General features: G+C 39.4%; 2 protein-coding genes across 2 annotated transcripts; one reads left to right on the top strand and one right to left on the bottom strand.

Annotated features, from left to right (window-relative positions):
* Positions 1-1,841: 1,841 nt before the first annotated feature.
* Positions 1,842-7,579, bottom strand: CLRN2 (clarin 2). The gene is made up of 3 exons (XM_051771490.1): positions 6,420-7,579; positions 2,530-2,709; positions 1,842-2,107 (listed from the first exon to the last, which is right to left on the bottom strand). Exons 1-3 carry the CDS (start codon positions 6,670-6,672, stop codon positions 1,842-1,844), a joined length of 699 nt encoding a protein of 232 aa, XP_051627450.1. The 5' UTR covers positions 6,673-7,579.
* Positions 7,580-7,692: 113 nt separating this feature from the next.
* QDPR (quinoid dihydropteridine reductase) lies at positions 7,693-16,777 on the top strand. The gene is made up of 7 exons (XM_051771489.1): positions 7,693-7,828; positions 7,943-8,035; positions 9,034-9,130; positions 9,933-10,073; positions 12,326-12,434; positions 13,852-13,935; positions 15,898-16,777. Exons 1-7 carry the CDS (start codon positions 7,745-7,747, stop codon positions 16,004-16,006), a joined length of 717 nt encoding a protein of 238 aa, XP_051627449.1. The 5' UTR covers positions 7,693-7,744; the 3' UTR covers positions 16,007-16,777.
* The last annotated feature ends 2,125 nt before the right edge of the window (positions 16,778-18,902 follow it).

Raw genomic sequence — 18,902 nt, 5'->3', positions numbered from 1 at the left:
GGGTTTTTTCAGGGCTACCGTGACCTACCTAGGAATCCACTCCAACAAATCTTTAATCTTGTCCTCACCTAAGTAGTTCCATGGGTCTTATTCAATAACTAGGTTGGGTGTGGGGGGGAGTTTGAGGGGCATTAAGAAGTTCATTATTAGGATGAAAAATATGTTGTAATACATGCAATATTAACACTACTGAAAAGCATTTCCAAAGTGATCACTTGAGGATTTAAAGATCTGCTTTCTTTTCACTTCCTAAAGAGAATCATATTTAGTAAATGTTAAGTTACATTTCACAATATAATTCTTTGTGTAAAACAATTACTTCTAAATTATATATGTTCATAGAACAATTACAAATTATAAGTATTACATTTTCTACTTGCATAATTATGCTGCACTCTTAAGTTCTTCTGTTTCAGAGCCACTCAGAGTTTTCTGGAAGAGGAAAGTGGTGGTACCCCAGAGGCCTCTGTGGGAAGTTTTCTGGGCAATACTGTGCTGTTACCATCTAAGGCACCTTCGTAGACTGGGTTTGTCTGCTGCCTATCCATGTACTGGGTATTGTACCATCTTCCTGGAGTTGTGGCCCAGGGTATAGACTGAGTGAAAGCACCAGTAAAATTAGAGCAGTGAAGTAAGTAGTTGCTATAAACTAGGAATTACTTTTTCTGCTTTATTGAGCCTCCTTTATGCTAAAATTGTAACAGTGCCCTAGACTTATCATAACTTTCCATCTATCTCTTAAATTTTATGTGAGTTTAAAAAAAATAAATCAGTGCTCCTAAAAGTCTCATGGGTAATTCTGTCTTGAAGAAGACAGGTTATTAGGGACTATTGCAGAGGCACCCTCATAAATTTCTGCTTCACTCATGATCCTGCTAGCCTTGAAGAGCCAAAACCGAAGATGGTAGAGGCCACTGTAACCATGCTTAAGGGCGTGTTCTTTACTCAAATATATTCTTTCCTCATAACCCATGAACTGGTCGAATCCCTGTCAAAATTATGGTACTTCCTAAGAAAGTAACTTTTCCATCTATTTAACCATTTTTATTCATTTTAATACTGTTTCATCATACATCACTTTTACCTAATTTCAGACAAACTTAAGAATTGACAAGGTTCTGAAGATAATTACTCTGTCAGATCATTATTTTCTATGTTATCTAAAAGCACTATTACTTAAAACCTGTTTACTTTTCTTCCAAAAGCTGCCTTGGAACCTTTATCTAGCAGCTAAAATTTTTTTTTTGTAGACTAATATCATCCCATAAACTTTACATTTCTCACTTCTTTGCCTTGTGGGGTTGGATAATTTCTGTTTTAAAAACATTTCATGCATACTTTGCCTGTCCTGCCTCTTAGCTTTAGCCTCACAGATGATGTTTTCTTTTTCAATATGGTATAGCATCATAAAATATATTTTATATGTCCTTCTCAGCATTTTCTAGATAATTAGGTGAAAGTAATTGTCAAATGTCTATTCTTTCTGTTTTGAAACAACCTTTCAGAGACTTGTGATAACAAATTTTCTTCTAAACAAAGAAGAGACTTGGTTTTGATGAAATCATATTTTACCTTAATTTTCTAAAGGTTTAAAAGTGTGAATTTTCTAAAATCTGAGAAACAGCATATATTTACTGCAGATAGCAGTCAGTTTTGAGAATAACAATATTTATAGTATTTGTGTTTTTCTTTTTTCACAGACATGTTAATTGCTGGTATTGTAGACTGACATCTTTACTAAGTTGATAACTAAACCATCCATCCAAATCAAAGGTGGAAGAGCCAAGAAGCTGTTTCTTTTACAACAGTTCACTTAACTGAAGTAGTTTTGTATAGATTTATTAGTACATGATATCTTCTGCTGTAACATTCACTTCTTCTGTTTTAGGCTTAATTTTAGGAAAATTAATCCCACTGATGGCTATTAGCAGCAAATTCACTGCGTGTGCTGTGGCACTTGCCACACAAATCCAAAAACAGTCTTCAAAGCGTTCTTCTAAGATAACAAATCGAAAAACATTTTCCCGAAAATTGGCAATTCTTTCTGTGAGGTGATGAAGTTTCACAGCAGCCATAAAGCTGGTGACTGCAAGTACTACAAATCCACCTGCAACAAAATGAAAGAAGTATTCACCCTTGTTATATAATCAAAACAAGACAGACATTTTGATTGTGCTTCAAAAGACTTACTGAATGCCACAGTGAGCAATATACAGAGTAGGGATAGACATAGGCATGGCTTAAACACCTTATTGTATGGGCAAACATGATACCAATGTTTGTAATAAAGTCCTTTTATCAGTGACATGGAACCTAAAGGCTGGCATTCATAGCTCCTGTTAAATGTTGACTAGACACCATAAACGAAGATGCCACCTGGCAGTTCTGTTTAGATAGATGAGAATTCACTGTTAACTTCATTTTATTTACAAGTACTTGAGTCAACAAGATATTTAATAAGGCAAGAGAAGGAACTTTTACCATTTTGTATGAATGTGACTAGTAAAAAGTGCTGGTAAATAACTTTACCTGCAAGGAAGTTCCAAAGGCATACTCCTGCTGGACCTTTAATAGCCCGGTAAGGAACTTTTATTGCATTAAGAATGCAGAATCCAAAACTGACCAGAGAAAAGCAAATGGCCACACAGAGGAACATTATGATCATCACATGCAAGCCTGTATTCAACTTTTTCACCATGTGTGGGAAAACTGTCAAGAAAAAAGAATCACATATTAAGTATGTAGATTTTCTTGATGACGGTAAACATCACACTGTGCTGGTGCTTCAAACTCAAATAATACTACTTTATGTTTTTTACAGAGGTGTTCAATTCAGCTAGTTACACACATCTCTAGTTCATGATGTTTTATTTTTCAGTATATCAGACAAACCAAGGATATTCTGCTACAGGTATAATCCTTTACATAGGGTCTGTGAATAAGGATTCAGGCTTAAGTCTTGTTTATTTATCTATCTGTGTTAATGTCTTTATCACCACTACTGTATTGTCTGCTCTTTTTCATCTCTGTTCCTCAAACCAAACTCATGGTTTTGAGCTTCCCATTCCTGTCCCATGCTTTCAGTCTTATCCCTTTGAAGTCTGACAGTCCCAGTTTCCTTGTTCAGGCCCTTGCTGCCGTAAATAGTATGACTTCTTTCTGTGCTTATTTTCTCATGTTCTTTCTCTCTCTCCCTTTCTTCACTGTGGCTCAAGTGAGATCTGCCCTAATTTCACACTTCTAATCCCACAGGTTTTCACTTTAAGATTCCGATTCCCTTCTTGGTTTCTCATCTAGTGTCTATGACTCTTTTATGCCTTTCTGGGTGTCTGGCAGAGCTTTAGCTACATCTGTAGGAAGCTTGTAAAGTACTGAAGTCAGATGGGCTTTCAGTGAAGTGCTCACATGTTCTGCTGTAGGCATGAGCTCTCCCTCAGCAGCCTGTCACTCATCTGTCTCTAAAGAGTGATAACTTTCTTGGTTTTGTCTTCACAGACTCAATTACTTAATTGGGGGGCCAGATTGGCCAGCAGCAGGGAAATGTGCACCTGAGTATTTAGTTTATCCTGCAGCCCTTTAGTAAGAGAATCAGAAGAAATGTGAGTAGGGAATTGTAGGTGACATGCTGACTGACAGGAAAGAGAGAGGCTGATCGAGAGGAACCCTAAAATACAAGGTGATCAAGAAGAGACCTTCAGGTGGTGTAGCACTGCACACTCATACATGTTTTGAAGAATTTACTGCTTAATTACTAAAAAGCTACTAAAAGGAAGGTACATTGTGTTATAAACCAATAAACGGATTGCTTTCTGTGCTTCATAACTGAAAAAAAAGTCTAAACAAGCCACATAAAAAGTAAGCAGTAATAATTGGTAGATGTAACAGTGAGCATCAGGCATACAATCTGGTCATGCCATGACGGAATTCTAGTAGATTATGTAGAAAAATTCATACTGTACATATTCCATACAAAAATTCAACAGTTCTACCTCTTCAGTAGCTCATTCTTGTAGGTGGGCCTGGTATACATATGAGCTACAGAAGAGACTCCAACAAGAAGAAGGGAGGGAAATAAATGAGAATCAGAAGTACATATGAGACACGGGAAGCCAAAAACTAGCTTCCTATCTGACTGGAAAATAACTGGCAGTGTAACAACAAGGCACATAGAATTAAGCCTTCCTACAAACCAGCAGAGATTTTTGAGTAATTGTAAGGATTATTTGGTCTCTTTTCTGAGGCTCTCAGCCAAATCCCAAAGACCTGACCAGGGAGTCTGGCTTAGTATGCAGAAATAAGAATCCTCAGGAAGGATATTACCATTTCAGCAGTGTTTGCCATGCATAGGCAAAATGCCTGGCTTCCCCAGCTCGTTCTCAGAGCTTGATTCAGCTGTCAAAACATAAGCATTTTATGCCAACTTAGATGCCTGAGGACTATCATAACAACCACGTGGGTCTAACATACATGCTGCATTATGTATGGGACACCTTCAGAAGTAGTAGCTGGAGACCAGATGATACACCTTGAGGAGTACAAAATAGTACTGGATACCTATTACGGCAATTGAGTCATACTGTCACTGTCCCAGCTAAAAAAGAGTGTGCCAGCCATAAGCCTACTCTAGTTAACACAGTGAAAGGCATTGTACTAGTAACAGTAAATTATTGCAAATTCCAAAGTGTCAGAGCTACTGCAGTACTGCAGTGTTTGAGGTGCTAGCCTTGTTTTGCTCTATGTGATGTCCATTTATGTTAACTCATTCCACAAGAAAAGTCTCACAGTTCTTGCTCCCCAGTAAATTCAGAATGCTTGTAAATTAAGGGGGACATTCAAAGCGAAAACTCAGAACCCCCAGAGTGAGTTCTGCTCACCCTTGTGCAAAAGTATTTAACAGCTTTGTGTACTGTTGTTTGAAACCAGTACTGTGAAAATATCAAACCTGATAGTTATTAGAATATTTAAAAGGAAAAATCTCTGAGCTGCTTGTTGACCTAAATGCATATTTGTACCCATTGCACTTAATGACCCAATTTTAGAGTTCTAACAGGGAAAATTCTTACTAGCTTCAGTGACAGCTTTATTAAGGAGTATAGGATCATGTACTCCAAATATGAATCAATATAGTTCAGAGTGATGGTGGAACCTTAGGCCTTCCTCTCAGGTTACAGAGTAAAAAATCAGAAAGTTTATTAAAGAGTCCAGAAGGTTGTACAGAGATTTTTTTCCTCATTCTCTTTGACAGGATAGGATGAGAGAACTGAGACTGAATGACCATGACTATTATATCCATGTCATGAAGTTGCAGCTGCAGTCAGAGCTTGAGCAAGAACTTGGTTATTGCAAAAGCAGCAAGTCCAAATTTATCCAGCTTAACAACTGGTCATGCTGATCTAAGCAGAGGTTGCTCTGGTTCTTTTCTCCATTCCTTCTGAAGTCCCACAGTCCTACCTGCCTTCAAGTTTTTATAGAGGTGCTTGTGCAGTTGTGTAGTCAGCCGCAATCCTATAGGAAAACAACTATTTTTTGGTAGGTTAATTTTTTTGGCCATCTTAACTTCTGAACTACACCGCCATAACTACCAGAGACATTGCAAAGGATAGGGCAGGACAGCACTGCTGTGGGCTAGGGAGAGGGTGAGACTGCAGCAGCTTCAACTCATATTGGTTTAAGTTGCAGTCAATCTGCACACTGAACTAAAAATCTTCAATGCAAATTATCATTTTCTCTACGGCACAGAGTGAATGAAATTTGGAAATCATCCAGAGAACAGCTGAGTGCTTTTGAGACCTCAAGAAAATCTTTTATATTAAAAGGAATAAATTTATAAGAGTTTCTACATTTTTTAAGAGTTCAGCATTTTTTTTCTCTCCAAAGTTAGCAGAAAAGAAGGTAAAAATTTCTTCAACATGTTAATAAACTTAGCAGTATCTGCTATGGCAGACATTTGCATTAGAACAGCTAGAGAAATACAGTGATGTGGCCAAGTAAATAAATCTCTGTTTCCTAAAGGGAAAAAGCCTCAGAGAAGTTCAACAGAGAAGGTAAGGACAGACAGATGGCAGAGAAACACTTGGCATGGAAAGAGTCAATCAAGGGGAAAGTGTGATTTACAGGGTCATCTCCAGATGCCTTTGACTCCCTTCATGAGGCTAAAAGGAAACTCTCCATTTAGCCTTAGGGATTTTTTTCCCCATCTTGATTCCAGGATTATAGAACATAACTGGGAGCAAAAAGTGTGCTTGAAATGATAGGGATTTTATATTCACACTCAGACACCGAACCATAATGACCACAAGTCAGCCACAAATTTATTTAATAATAACAATTAGCATTCTACAAGGTCTGTAAGCAAAAAGAATAGAATGCTATATTTGAACCAGACATTAAACAAAAAATTCAACCAAAATTGTACTTACTTGTGAATTTGGAACGCCTCCCGCCCAACCCACACTGGCGTATTTTGCCGCCCCGAAAGAGTCCATAGTAAATTTCTCCAATGAACTTGACCAGCTCTGGATCTGTGGCATTGACCAAATCAGCTCCTGTTTTGCAAAGAATCTTTCCTGTCATCCACTTTGGGGTCCCCATTGCAACAACAATTAAGATAAAAGACACAAAACTTATTAGAGAAGCCAAGGTAAATAACGTCTTTTTAAAGCAGCCAGGCATCCTGGTGCTTTCAAGGGATCATCTCCAAGGCCTCTCTGCAGCAGTCAGGCATATTTCCCATTTTTTCTCATGCTCCGAAATCCACAGTTGAATAGCAGGCATTTCAAAATACTTCTCTTTGTATTTTGAAGCTCCAGCAATTAATCTGTACTGTTAAAAATCAAAGTCTAAAATACGTTTTGCTGCGACAACATCCTGAAATGGCTGCAAGTAACAGCTTCATTATGCTGTAGTGCAGTGATGCTTCTTTCTGCAGCAAGTAATCCTATCTCTATCGCCTGGCTAATGTTTCATCAGAGGCTTAATTGTCATGTTCAAATGACATCAAGTTCTTTACTTTACTGTAACCTCATGTAAAGAAAACTAAAAGAATCCAGTTTTTTAGATTGTTTAGAAAAGCGAGTAAACATCTGTGTGCAAGGTGCAAAGCATTAAAACCAGATAATTTGGCCGGAGGATTCGGCTGGCACCTCAGCCAGCTACGTTCTCCCGGCCCTTGCTCTCACCCAGCCTCTAAATGTCACAGCTGTCACAGCTCCCGCGGCTGTCCCTGCGCTCGGAGCGGTGCCTTCCATCGCTAAAGCCTGTTAGCTGAGGGACAGATGTGATGTCTATGGAGTGCTCTGAGTGACAGTGGGGCGCGCAGAGCCCCCCGCAGCCGGGGAGGCCGGGCCAGCCGTGCCGTAGCCCAGGTGCTCGGGGGCTGCAGCGGCGTAACTCAAGCTACAGGTGCGATAAAGGAGTGCTAAAGGAAACCGGCCATAATTGCCAGCACTTCTACGGTTACCGCTACTCGAGCCCTGTGGGGACCTTCACAACCACTAAGTAATTAATTAACCCCCGCAGTAGCCCTGGGGGCGGGTAACAGAGTCCGTCGCTGTGGCTTGGACGAGGTCCCTGGACTTCTGCTCCCGGCTCGGCACAGTCCTGGGCGGGCAGAGCCGGACCCGCCCCTCGCACCACCCCCGGCCGGCGCTGCCGCCCCTCTCCCGCCCCGTGGGGCGGCCGCATCCGCGGGCGGGGCCGGGCCGGGCCGGGCCGGGCAGCAGTGGAGCCGGGTGTGACAGCGGGCATGGCGGCGGGCAGGGTGCTGGTGTACGGGGGCAGAGGGGCGCTGGGCTCCCAGTGCGTGCGGTACTTCAAGGCCAAGAACTGGGTAAGCGCCGGGCCGGGGGGTGGCGAGGCGGGGGAGCCCCGCCGGGAGGAGCGCCCCTGCCCCGCCGGGCCGGGCGCTGCGGGGCCGATAACGCGCCTTCCTCTCCCGCCGCAGTGGGTCGCCAGCATCGACCTGGCCGAGAACGCGGATGCCAGCGCCAACGTGGTGGTGAGGGCCACCGACTCCTTCCCCGAGCAGGCCGAGCAGGTGGGTCGGCGGCGGGCGCGGGGCTGGCAATGCCGAGTGAGGAGGTGGAGCGATGCACTCAGCCTACCCCCGAGTGTGTGCATCCCTTCTCCCGAGCGATGCTCTCAGCCTCCCCTCAGGTGTGTGCATCCCTTCTCCCGCGGCTGCGGGAGTGCGTCCGGCCTCAGGCAGGAAGCAGGAGCCCGGCCGGTAGCGGTTCTGCAGCCGTACCGCGAGCCCCAAGGTCCTTATGCTTCTGCTTGTCTTTTTCTTTTTCTCTTTTTCTTTCTCTTTCTCTTTTTCTTTTTCTTTTTCTTTTTCTTTTTCTTTTTCTTTTTCTTTTTCTTTTTTTGTAGTTCTTTTTAACTGCACGTATTTGCAGAAAGATCCTGGAGACTGGAGGTTCAGCACATAAGGCAGTTTGGTTTGTTTTTGTCTTTGTGACTTTAAAAGTTTCAGACTGAACCAGGTGACTGTAATGAAGATGGATAAGGACATCCTAAAATGCAATGCTTCTTTTAAATATCGTATCTTATAAATGCACTGTGTATAGGTAGATGATGTGCTCAAAGCACCAAGGGATTCCTAGGGAATGCACAAAGGTAAATATGGGAGACTGAGCTAGCCTAAAAACTCTTTTGCTTTTTTCTCAACATATAGGATCTATTTTTTGAATTTTAACTTTTGAACCTATTTCTCTTACTGATAAACTGAATCTCTAGACAATATGCTTTCATTATAGCTATACAACTCTTAAGGTTTTTAAAGAGTAATGTAGAATATTTGCAACACAATTTTCTATGCACTTTTTTGAAAACCAGTAGACTTTTGTTCTTTTATTGAGAGATGAATTGTTTGCTGTCCACTTAGGCAGAGAAAGTTCATGGCCAACAAATTCATTACCAGTTTTGAGGTCTTATGTTAGAAAGAGAAAAAGTAACTTTAAGGCATTTGTGATATATACTCCTTTATCTTATTGATTCAGTGTTTTCAGTATGTTTTTGTTCTGTGTATTGAAGGTGACAGCAGAGATTGGAAAACTTCTTGGTGAAGAAAAGGTGGATGCGATCTTGTGTGTAGCAGGAGGATGGGCTGGAGGCAGCGCCAAAGCCAAATGTAAGATTTTGGTAGATATGTGCTGATGAAAACATGAATGATATCTGAAAGGAATCCTTAAAAATCGTGGTAATAAAGGTATTTGAGATTATCTTTCTTTCCAAGTCCAGAAGAGGACAAGAACATAAAAGTACAAAATAGCTTAGTCACAGTGCTTCTTAGTGCTTCTCTGAATTTTCTTTGCCTGTTAAATTTGCACAGCACTTCATTTCCTTAGTGGTGTTTGTTGACACACCAATTTTTATTAAAATGGAGGAGTTTCAGCACTGTTAAGCTGACTTTGCCAAGGTTACATGTGTCAGGCAAATTGCGAAAGACAGTGCTGAGTAGAAACATCGATGTTTCCTGATTAATTCCTTTATGAATAGAAGCTCAGTTGCCTCCTGCAGTTCTCTGAGCTGTTGCTGTGCAATACAATATTGGAAGGCACTGCCTAGTGACCCAAAATCATGCTACAGACAAAGCCCTTCAGATTAAAAAAGGCTTTTAAACATGTAATGTTCAGAGTGAAATTTTATGCTTTACCCACTACTGTAGAGATACAGGAAGAAAAATAACCTTGTTTTCTGTCTGGAGTAAATCTGGTAAAATGTGTCCTTCTCTTCTCCCTTCCGGTTCAGACCTTACAGGCTCAAAGCAAAAGAAGATACAAAAGACATAAATGGATATTTTACAATGTGAAAGTAGAAAATGGTAGAAAGCATGTTGTCATAGTGCTTTTGCACTCTGTGGGACGCTAAGAAAACTGGAATTAGAGGTCTTCCACCTTTTAGCTAATCTCACTAATTCTCTTTCTAATCAGCTTTATACAAAAACTGTGATCTGATGTGGAAGCAGAGTGTTTGGACATCGACTATTTCCAGCCACCTAGCAACAAAACATCTGAAGGAAGGCGGTCTCTTGACTCTCACAGGAGCTCAAGCTGCTTTATCTGGAACCCCAGGTAAAATGCAATGCATGATATCCCTGCACCATGGCTGCAGGGACAGCAGCAGTTAGAGATACCTGTTCTTCTGAGCATTCTTGTTTGTGAAGCAGCGGTTTCTCTCCCCAGTTGCTTGACTTCTAGTACAAATGGAAAATTGCTACTGAAGTACGTAGGGAAAGTGTAATTTTATAGTTAGCAATACTGAATTTCTCAAAGCTGGAGTGCAAACACATAAAATCAGTATTTAAATAATATTTGACATGATTTGGTGAAATGTACTTGGCTAATATATGATATAGGAAAAAAAGTCTGGAAATGAAGACTAGAAGCACACAGCAATCTGTAAGTCTTTAGATTAAGTTAATTTTCCTATTTGTGTTCTGAAAGACAGAGTCCTTATTTGACCAATTTTTCTGTTGGTGATGACTCAACTGATTCTGATTACTGTGCTTGTCCTGTTCATGTTCTGATTCCAGTCTACCTTTGCTTCAGACATAGATAAGCTTGTTGACTGTTGGCTTTGCCATCTGCTAGCTATTTACTATGAACTTTATTGGATTTTTAATCTCACTCCTTAACTGTGTTGATCTGCATGGAGGAAGAAATCTGGGAGCAATTTAAAATCAGAAAAAAAAAAGGCACTAACACACAAGCCCACAGGCAGCAAGAGGAAAGTTTAAGACAAATACTCCTATTTCCCAATCTTTTATTAGTGTCACTTCAACAATATTTTTATGAGACACAAATACTAAGATTTTAAAACATATGCAATATATGAATATAAAACTGTTCAGGAAAACTGAATTTATGAATATAAAACTTTTCAGGAAAAATATGCTGTATTTTCTAGTTAATGGTTTATCTTCTGTGTTTACAGCTGCATCTGTTATAGTCCAAAGATAAAAGGCATAATTTCCAATGTACTGCTGACTGACCACATAAAAATGAAAAAATGTTAATTCTGGCAAGCTTTCATGGTTTTTGTTTGTGTGGTTTTGGGAGGTAGGGACCACAACACAGGAATCAAAGAGATTTGCTTTCCCGTTTTGAACAAGCTGGTTTCAGCTAGTCTGGATTTTTCCAAAAATCACAGCAGTGCTTAGGGCAAACACATGCAACTTATTAACTTCAGGAAGAATTGGGAAAGAGTTGTTACTCAATTTCTGCAAATATGCCTTGCTAGGCTTGTTACTACGAGCTGTTCTGGAAGAAACAATGTTTTTCTTGTTTGCTGTTAGTGTTACCTTTCTTTTCCTATGAGAAAATGTTGTCTCAGATAATGCAAGCTGAAGAACGCTGAAAATCGCATTAATAGTTACAGTAGCTGTGTGATAGTGATGGCTAAGAAATGTATTAAGCATGAAAAGATTTAAGAAGACTTAGAGTGCTTGGTTTAGACAAGATGAGAATATGATAGAGTTGCAAATATTTTTATCATGACAATAAAATAAGTTAGCTAGTGCTGTCCGTGATTCCCCTAGCAGAAACGGGTCCTATACAATTTGTCTAAGTGAATATAACAGAAATATTTCTACAATGCAAAATGCATCTACAGGAACACTGGAAAGGGGCTGTATAGCTATATAGATTGGCAGAAAGAAAGATAGAAAATACCTGACCTGTGTGCCTTATACTCTCATTGCTGTTGCTCTTGCAACTGCTAAATACCATCTGCCTAGAAAACAACAGTGTTTAGGAAGAAGTTTGCTTTCCCTGCAGGTTATTTAGTAATTTTTCTACCATGAGGATTGTTTTGGGTTTTTTTTCGTGGCTTTCCCTGAAGGCCCTGTCAGACCTGGGATTCTGACCAAGTGAATTACAGTTCAGGAGAGAAGTGAACTGTATATATTTGGGTCCAAACCTGCAAATACTTTAGTCATATGATAAAAATTAATGGATGATCACCTTAATAAAGTCTATGAGCATCTTCACACTTACTGTTACATTTGTAAGCTCAGCCCTGTAGGTCACATCCTTCAAAGCATGTTTTGGTGCATAACTAAATGTGCTTAACTCAGTAAGCTGCTTATTTCTATAGTGCTGAGTAAACTGAGTTCCTGGATGTCTAATGAATGCTTTTTGGGTTTTTTTCTTCCATTTTTTTGCTTTTAATATATATGTTTTAATATGTTTCGAAAGTCTGATTCTGTTCTGGCTGTGGTAAGTGGCCTTAATATTCACTAAACAGTCTTGAGTTTCTATCATGTTACTGATGATCTTGAGAGCTGTTTTGATTGTGCTCTAATTTGCCTGTTTTAAATTGTTAGGGATGATTGCCTATGGCATGGCCAAAGGAGCAGTGCATCAGCTTTGTCAGAGTTTAGCTGGTGCCAGTAGTGGCTTGCCATCTGGTTCTGCTGCTGTTGCCATTTTACCGTAAGTAGTTGCTTAGTTGTCTCTGCCTGTGTTGTTTTATTTAATTACTGCTGTAACCTAGAGCCACATAGATATGCTTGTAGTGTCCTGTTCACAGTACACAAACAGCTTCTCAGACCTCCTTACAGTTTCACAGAGAAAGGGGGTAATCTTGAAAATGTGAACAAAATGATATCCAAGAAACCCTAAACATGGTTACCTTCCTTTCCGTTCCTTTGCAAAACTCTAGTGGATGTTGGGATTAAAATTTAATTCATTTTCAACCAGTTTGACTGTAGCCATGCATTAAAGTGTGATTTCTCTTTTTTTCAGTATAAATAGAACTCTAAAAATGATACGAGCTATTCAGCACAGTTTTAGACTTAGCTGTGTGATAGCAGTAAAGCAAAGTATTACTAGGCACATTTTCACTTGGTTAAAGATGCTTTTTCATAAGGTGCTGCATATCTATGCGTGATTAGTAAAATTAGGTCACTTTGAGGATCTGTGAAAAGAAAAAGTTTAGCTTGTATTTGCCTGTCACAGTTTTCTTTTTGATGAGGAAAGCTAGTAAGAAGTGGATGGCTTAGTAAGTCTTCACTATGTCTAATTTTATCAATTCTGCTGCAAAAATTAGAAGTATTTTTCTTGCTAGGTCTGTTTCTAAATCAGGACCCAAAAATAAAGACTAAAGAGTCCTATATGGGAACTTCAAACATTACCTGAATTCTCCCTGCTTTTGTTTTCCTCACACACATGCACACTCTTAGTGCACGTGTCTTTAGGTCAGAGAGTAATGGCATTAAATGTGTTTGGATAATTGACAGCACCTTCCACTGGCATGCAGACTCCAAGATCACTGGATTTGTGCACATGCTGCACTTGTGTAGTTCTCATGCAAAATTCTTCCCTTGAGTGAATTTTTCCAGAGTAAATATATCTTGGATTGTCAACAGCATCTCAGTGAGGGAGCTGTGAAAAGTTCACCCCTTGATATCATTGTGCCTAGTGTAAATATATATAATCAAAGTCAAAACTTCCGATGTTTGTGCGCTTAATCGCTGCATTTGCAGCTGGCATGAGGCTGTCTGAAAACATGGATGTAGTGCACATATGCTGTGCAGTGCATGTGAACAAGCATATTAATGCCATTCCCTGTCTGCACGAGAGAGGTGGGAAGGGAGCTGTGGACTAAGTGATTGCCCTAATGGGCAACTCCTCTGTGAGCCGGAAAGGTGAGAGATTATAGGTTGGAGCCTTGGATAAACGTTGAAACTGATGACTGTATGCTGGTAACACGCTGGGAGGATGCAAGAGAAATCCATACCATGTGGTGTAAAAGTCAAGCATATGTTACAGCAATGATTTGAAGCAGGTGGTGCTCATCAGGAAAATGATTGTGTAAAGAAAAGGTTTGTCTTATCTTTTTTAATCACAGGGTTACTTTAGATACACCGGCAAACAGGAAATCAATGCCTGATGCAGATTTCAGCTCCTGGACACCCTTAGAATTCATTGCAGAGTGAGTATCCGTGAGCAATTCCTCACTGAACCTCTTGAGGCTGCACCTTAGTGCATGTTCTTTTTAAATAGCTGCCTTGGATTTGAGTGGGGTTTTTTCCTCCATTGTCTCCTCATTGTGTATGTTTCTAAATCACATTGGGTTTTATTGCACAGGCTTCTGAACTGGAGAAAATTAGCCCAACTCCATCAAATTCAGCTTCTCTACACGAGTTATTTCAGCAAGGGAGATAGCCTTAAGGAGTTGGAAGCCAGAGAATCTCATAAAGCCTGTAAACAAATTAAATTGCAGACAGCAGGTGCAGGAGACACCTGTCTTAAAGATAAACTGCAAATAGGCATGTAAACTTGGGTGGGATTCTTTTTCTTTTAAACACTCTTTACTGCCTGGTTTACAGTGTGTTAGTTCAGTTCTCTCAACTGGCAAAATTCCTGCTCTTGTTTAGAAAAATTCAATAAAGATATCTTTTTTCATCATCTACAAAGTCTTGTCTTGAATGATGTTGCAAAATGCTGAAACTTCAACTGTAGCTTATCTAATGGCAGGCTGCAATTATCTGCTTTACTGTTCTCATTCATTGTTAGAGAAGGTGCAGCATGAGTACTACCTTCTACCCTGTGATGGGGAGTAGCACACATTCCACTGAGGGTAAACTCTCAAAAGGAAGAAAATAAGGGTACAACTGTCTTGCCCCTTTGAGGAAAAACAAAGTTGGATATATGTTCATTTTTTACAAAGGGATTTACTCTTACACATTTTTAAAGTCTTTTAAAACTGATGCTGAAATTGGATTTACCTATTGCTAATTGTTCAGAGAGTAGTTTAGTTCTGACATTTGATTTCCTGTTTTATGTGAACTTTTTTAAGGTGGATGCCAGAGTCAGAAATGGTTTTGGTTGCAACTGTTTAGTTGCAGCCTATGCAGCTGTCTGATGTGGCTCTTTAAAAGGGCCCATCAATTGAATTTAGTTAACCTAAAAAGGTTCATAAAAAGATCTTTAATTTATTGTGCTTTAGAAACTGGAGCAGAGTCTCTGAGAGGCTGCTTAGCCAGATGTTGTAGTTCTGCAAATTAATTTTTTTAAGTTTAACTTTTAAGTATTTTAACCTCCTAGGAGAATTAGGTTGATTGATTTGTTTTGTTTCTAATTCCCTAAACTTTAACCCCAGCTTTGAAAACTGAAAATCTCATTGTCTGTGCATCAGAAAACATCCAATGTTGTTAAAGTGTTGGTAACATCTGCATCCTGGGTAGGATGCAGGAAATCCTTTCCATCATGGCATTTGAATTTTGTGCCCTGGAAGCTGTTGTCAGATAGTAGAATGTTCCAACATGGCAGTTGCTATGTCTGCATTATTGCAAGGGTTGATGGACCTTTAGAATATACTGCACTTTCTGTATTGCATTTTGATAAGAAGTGTTCTGTGTTCTACCTAAAATGAATCCATCTTACTCAGCACTATTTTGGATGTCTTAAGGCGTTTTGTACTTCTGCTGTGACCACTTTCATAGTTAAATATCAAAGTGTTATAATGGCCTGTTGGCAGAGTAATGGGTTTAGCAACTCTATCCTAGCCACAAAACTGTGTTTCTAATATATATGTTATAAAGTCATCTAAAGCGGCGCATCTTCCACTTTCAATTTTTTTTTATCTTGGAAAAAACCTCACCACTCTGACATTTTATACTCCTGGTCTTTTCCTCTGAGATATTCTGAAAATCCCCTGTGTGTGCTATAAAGCCCTAGGGATTTCCCTGCACCTCTGCTCAGCTTTGAGGGTCTGAATCCAGTGATCACATCACTGGTTTACAGAATGCATGGAAATCACTAGAGAGCGGTAGGAAAAGAAGGAAAAGTAAATAGGCTTTTATTTTATTTAATGCTTCCTGTCACTATACTTGATAGTAGTAGGGATTTTTTTATCCTCCTCAACCTGTTTTATCCATTTGTTTTAAAACAGAACCTTTTATGACTGGATAACAGGAAAGAATCGACCAAACTCTGGGAGTCTAATCCAGTTGATAACTACAGGTGGGAAGACGGAACTAGTTTCAGCAGCACATCTTTGATGTCAATCACTTAAGGTGATGTAACTTCAGTGAAGGAGAAGCTGTGGAAAATCTGTCTACCAGTATAATTGGATGGTCTTCTGTATCCAGTGATTGTTATAGTTATGCCATTAATGGAACGAGATTTCACATAATATTTCAGTGCTGTCAGTTGTGAGCTATCAGCTTTTGTTTACCAAATAATATCAAGTACTTGTCTCTAAATGAAAGTTGCAGGCTTTAAAGTCTGTAGATGTCGTAATTCTGAGCATTATATGTCAACTTACCTGTTTTCTGTGAAATGGGAATAATGCTTAATGATGTCATGTGATCACATACATGGTTGGATTTTTTTTCTCTGTCAGTAAGTGTTTCTGGTAACTTACTGTGAATCTTTTAGTACTCTGTCTTTTTCTGTCTGACAATATAATGCCACTGCTGTGTATTATGTTGGCTGTAAACCATAGGAAACATTGGAGTCATATATCCTGTCCTAGTTGTGAAACATTTTTCTTGTGAATGTTCCACTTGAGTTAATGGAACTGCATAGAGATTAGTCACTTGAGAAGGAGTTCCTAGTTTGCCTTACAGTTCATAAGCTGCTCTCAGGCCTACAGTTGTAGGATAAAACAGTCATTCTGTCAAATGATTAGTATGTCTTTCTGTTAGTTATGATGGTTCTTCACTTTTTTAGAAACCAAAGTGCCGTAAAGTTGTAGAAAAAAAGCATGCATGCACTTCTATTTGAATATGAAACTTTTTGTGCTAAATAAATGTATATTGTTTTATATACTGGGCCGTCTCTGTCACTGTAATCCCAATATCTAGATAACATTTTAATCAGTTTAATTGAACATAGAGTTCAATTATGACAAAGGACTTAAGTTTTTACTTATTTCATTCTGATCATGGTGCATAAAATATATTTCTGTGGTAATGATGCCAAATATCTACTAGCCATGCATAAATGTTTTCTTAAATTCAGCTACGTTACATGGAAATACAGTTCAGACACAGAGTGAAAGCATTGCCTGCTCTAAGCCTAGACTTACATGGAACCAGTACTGTCAGATTTTTTTGGAACATCTTGAAAACAATTGAATATACTAAATTGTGTGTATGTTCTTTCTTTACACTTTTTTGTTTCTCAACTGCAGGGTTGTGTTGGGGAAGGATTTACTGCCATGAGTCAGGAAACCTTTTGCCACTGGGAAGGTTTATGTACCTGTGTCAATTTTAACATGGCATGATTGCCTGTTTTGGTATGACTGTCACTTTGCTTATTTTGTTTTGCTGGATGTAGAGGTGGAGAGGGAGATTTTTCTGTCTTATCAAACCAGTCCAGGACTGTCAATTTGTAAATATGCTTTTGATTTTAAATGTAAAACTCTCAGCCATGCTATTGAACCAGCAGTTTATTGGCTGAGAGTACAGACAGAAACTGCAAGGCACTGGTAAGGAATCAAACACTGAGGTGTTGCTTGATTATCCTGGAAAAGGGGATATCTACATACTACAAGCTAACATGATTTGAAGGCTTCCCTTTGCCAAGCTAGCTGAAGCAGTGAATAGTGTGAAAACATAATTGTGAATGAAAGACTTGACTGGATTAACTTTCATCAGTTGCAGGTATGAGCAGAAAGGTACAAAACCAACATTACTGAAGCTTGAGAGTGAGGATGAACACGAGTGTGTGACAATGAGGCAAGTGTATATCAAGCTTGCAGATAAGAGTGAGAGATTTAATCTGAGGAGTTTGATGGAAAAGAGGCTTTATGTGACCAGTTTCATCCTGTATTTCTACAAATATTATTTCGGTTAATTGTCTAGGAGAAGAAGCTGCCCCAACACTGCAAACAGCAGGGTTGCCTGGCACCTTCAGCAGGCCCAGAGATATGGTGGTGCTGCAATGAGGAGGAGAGGTGTGGCCTGTGGGAACTGCGAGGAGTTAATCCATGCTGAACACACACAGAGACACAACTGGAGACTGCAGGCCTGTTGTGAAGATTTTCACAGAATTACAGCATAGTTTGGGCTGGAAAGGACCTCTGAAGATTATCTAGTCCAACCCCCTGGGCAGGCAGGGATAACTTAACTGCTTCTTACAGAAACAGTACCTGATGAGTTTCTACTCCAGTGTTGATGAAAATCCCTGAATTGTTCATATTTTGTTATTTATATGGCACAATTAACAACAATGTAATACTGCAGATGTTAGAAGCTTATCTTCCTTTAATTTAAGGAATGCAATATTTATTAATTTCTTATATATATATATATATATTAAACACCTGGATTTATCTCATTTTTTTATTTAGAACTGTATAAGTTTTATACTAGTTTAGTAAGGCACTTTTCTATACAATCTCCTCTCAAAGATCCATACTACTATTTTCGAAAGAATGAAGTTGGTGAGGTCTGGGGAAAATTAAAACACAAATTGTGCCAGATCAGTCTTGCTCTTACACTCCAATCTGTGCTCAGTGTTCTGGGTTTCACAGGGGTAATATTGTTTGTCAAGGGATATTTCCAGACCTGAACCAACGGGCCTTTGAAAAGATGATGCAATTGCATGGTATATCCATACACACCATTACAATCTCCCCAAACTGGAGTGGCTCTTGCACATGGCATGACATACAAATTTGCAGAGACAAAAACATGGCTTTGTCAGAATATCAGGGCATGAACATTTTTTTTATTCTGTACAAATACTTTTTTCCTACAGATTTAGAGAAATATTTTAATAAAACACAAATAAGTGTGAAAGAGATTTTTACAGTAGGATATCAGCAGTATCATTACAAATCCAAAGACAAGAAGCTGGTTTTGACATTCCAGGTGTTAAGTGGGTGAGAACCTGAGCTGCAGTCTGGAAAGAGGATGTTCTGTGGACCCTGACCCATGCAGGGTCCTG

This window comes from Manacus candei, unplaced genomic scaffold (genome assembly GCF_025592945.1).
Source record: "Manacus candei isolate 608988 ecotype Guabito, Panama unplaced genomic scaffold, ASM2559294v1 h1tg000135l, whole genome shotgun sequence".
Lineage (NCBI taxonomy): Eukaryota > Metazoa > Chordata > Aves > Passeriformes > Pipridae > Manacus > Manacus candei.
This window is presented reverse-complemented; position numbering and strand designations above follow the sequence as displayed.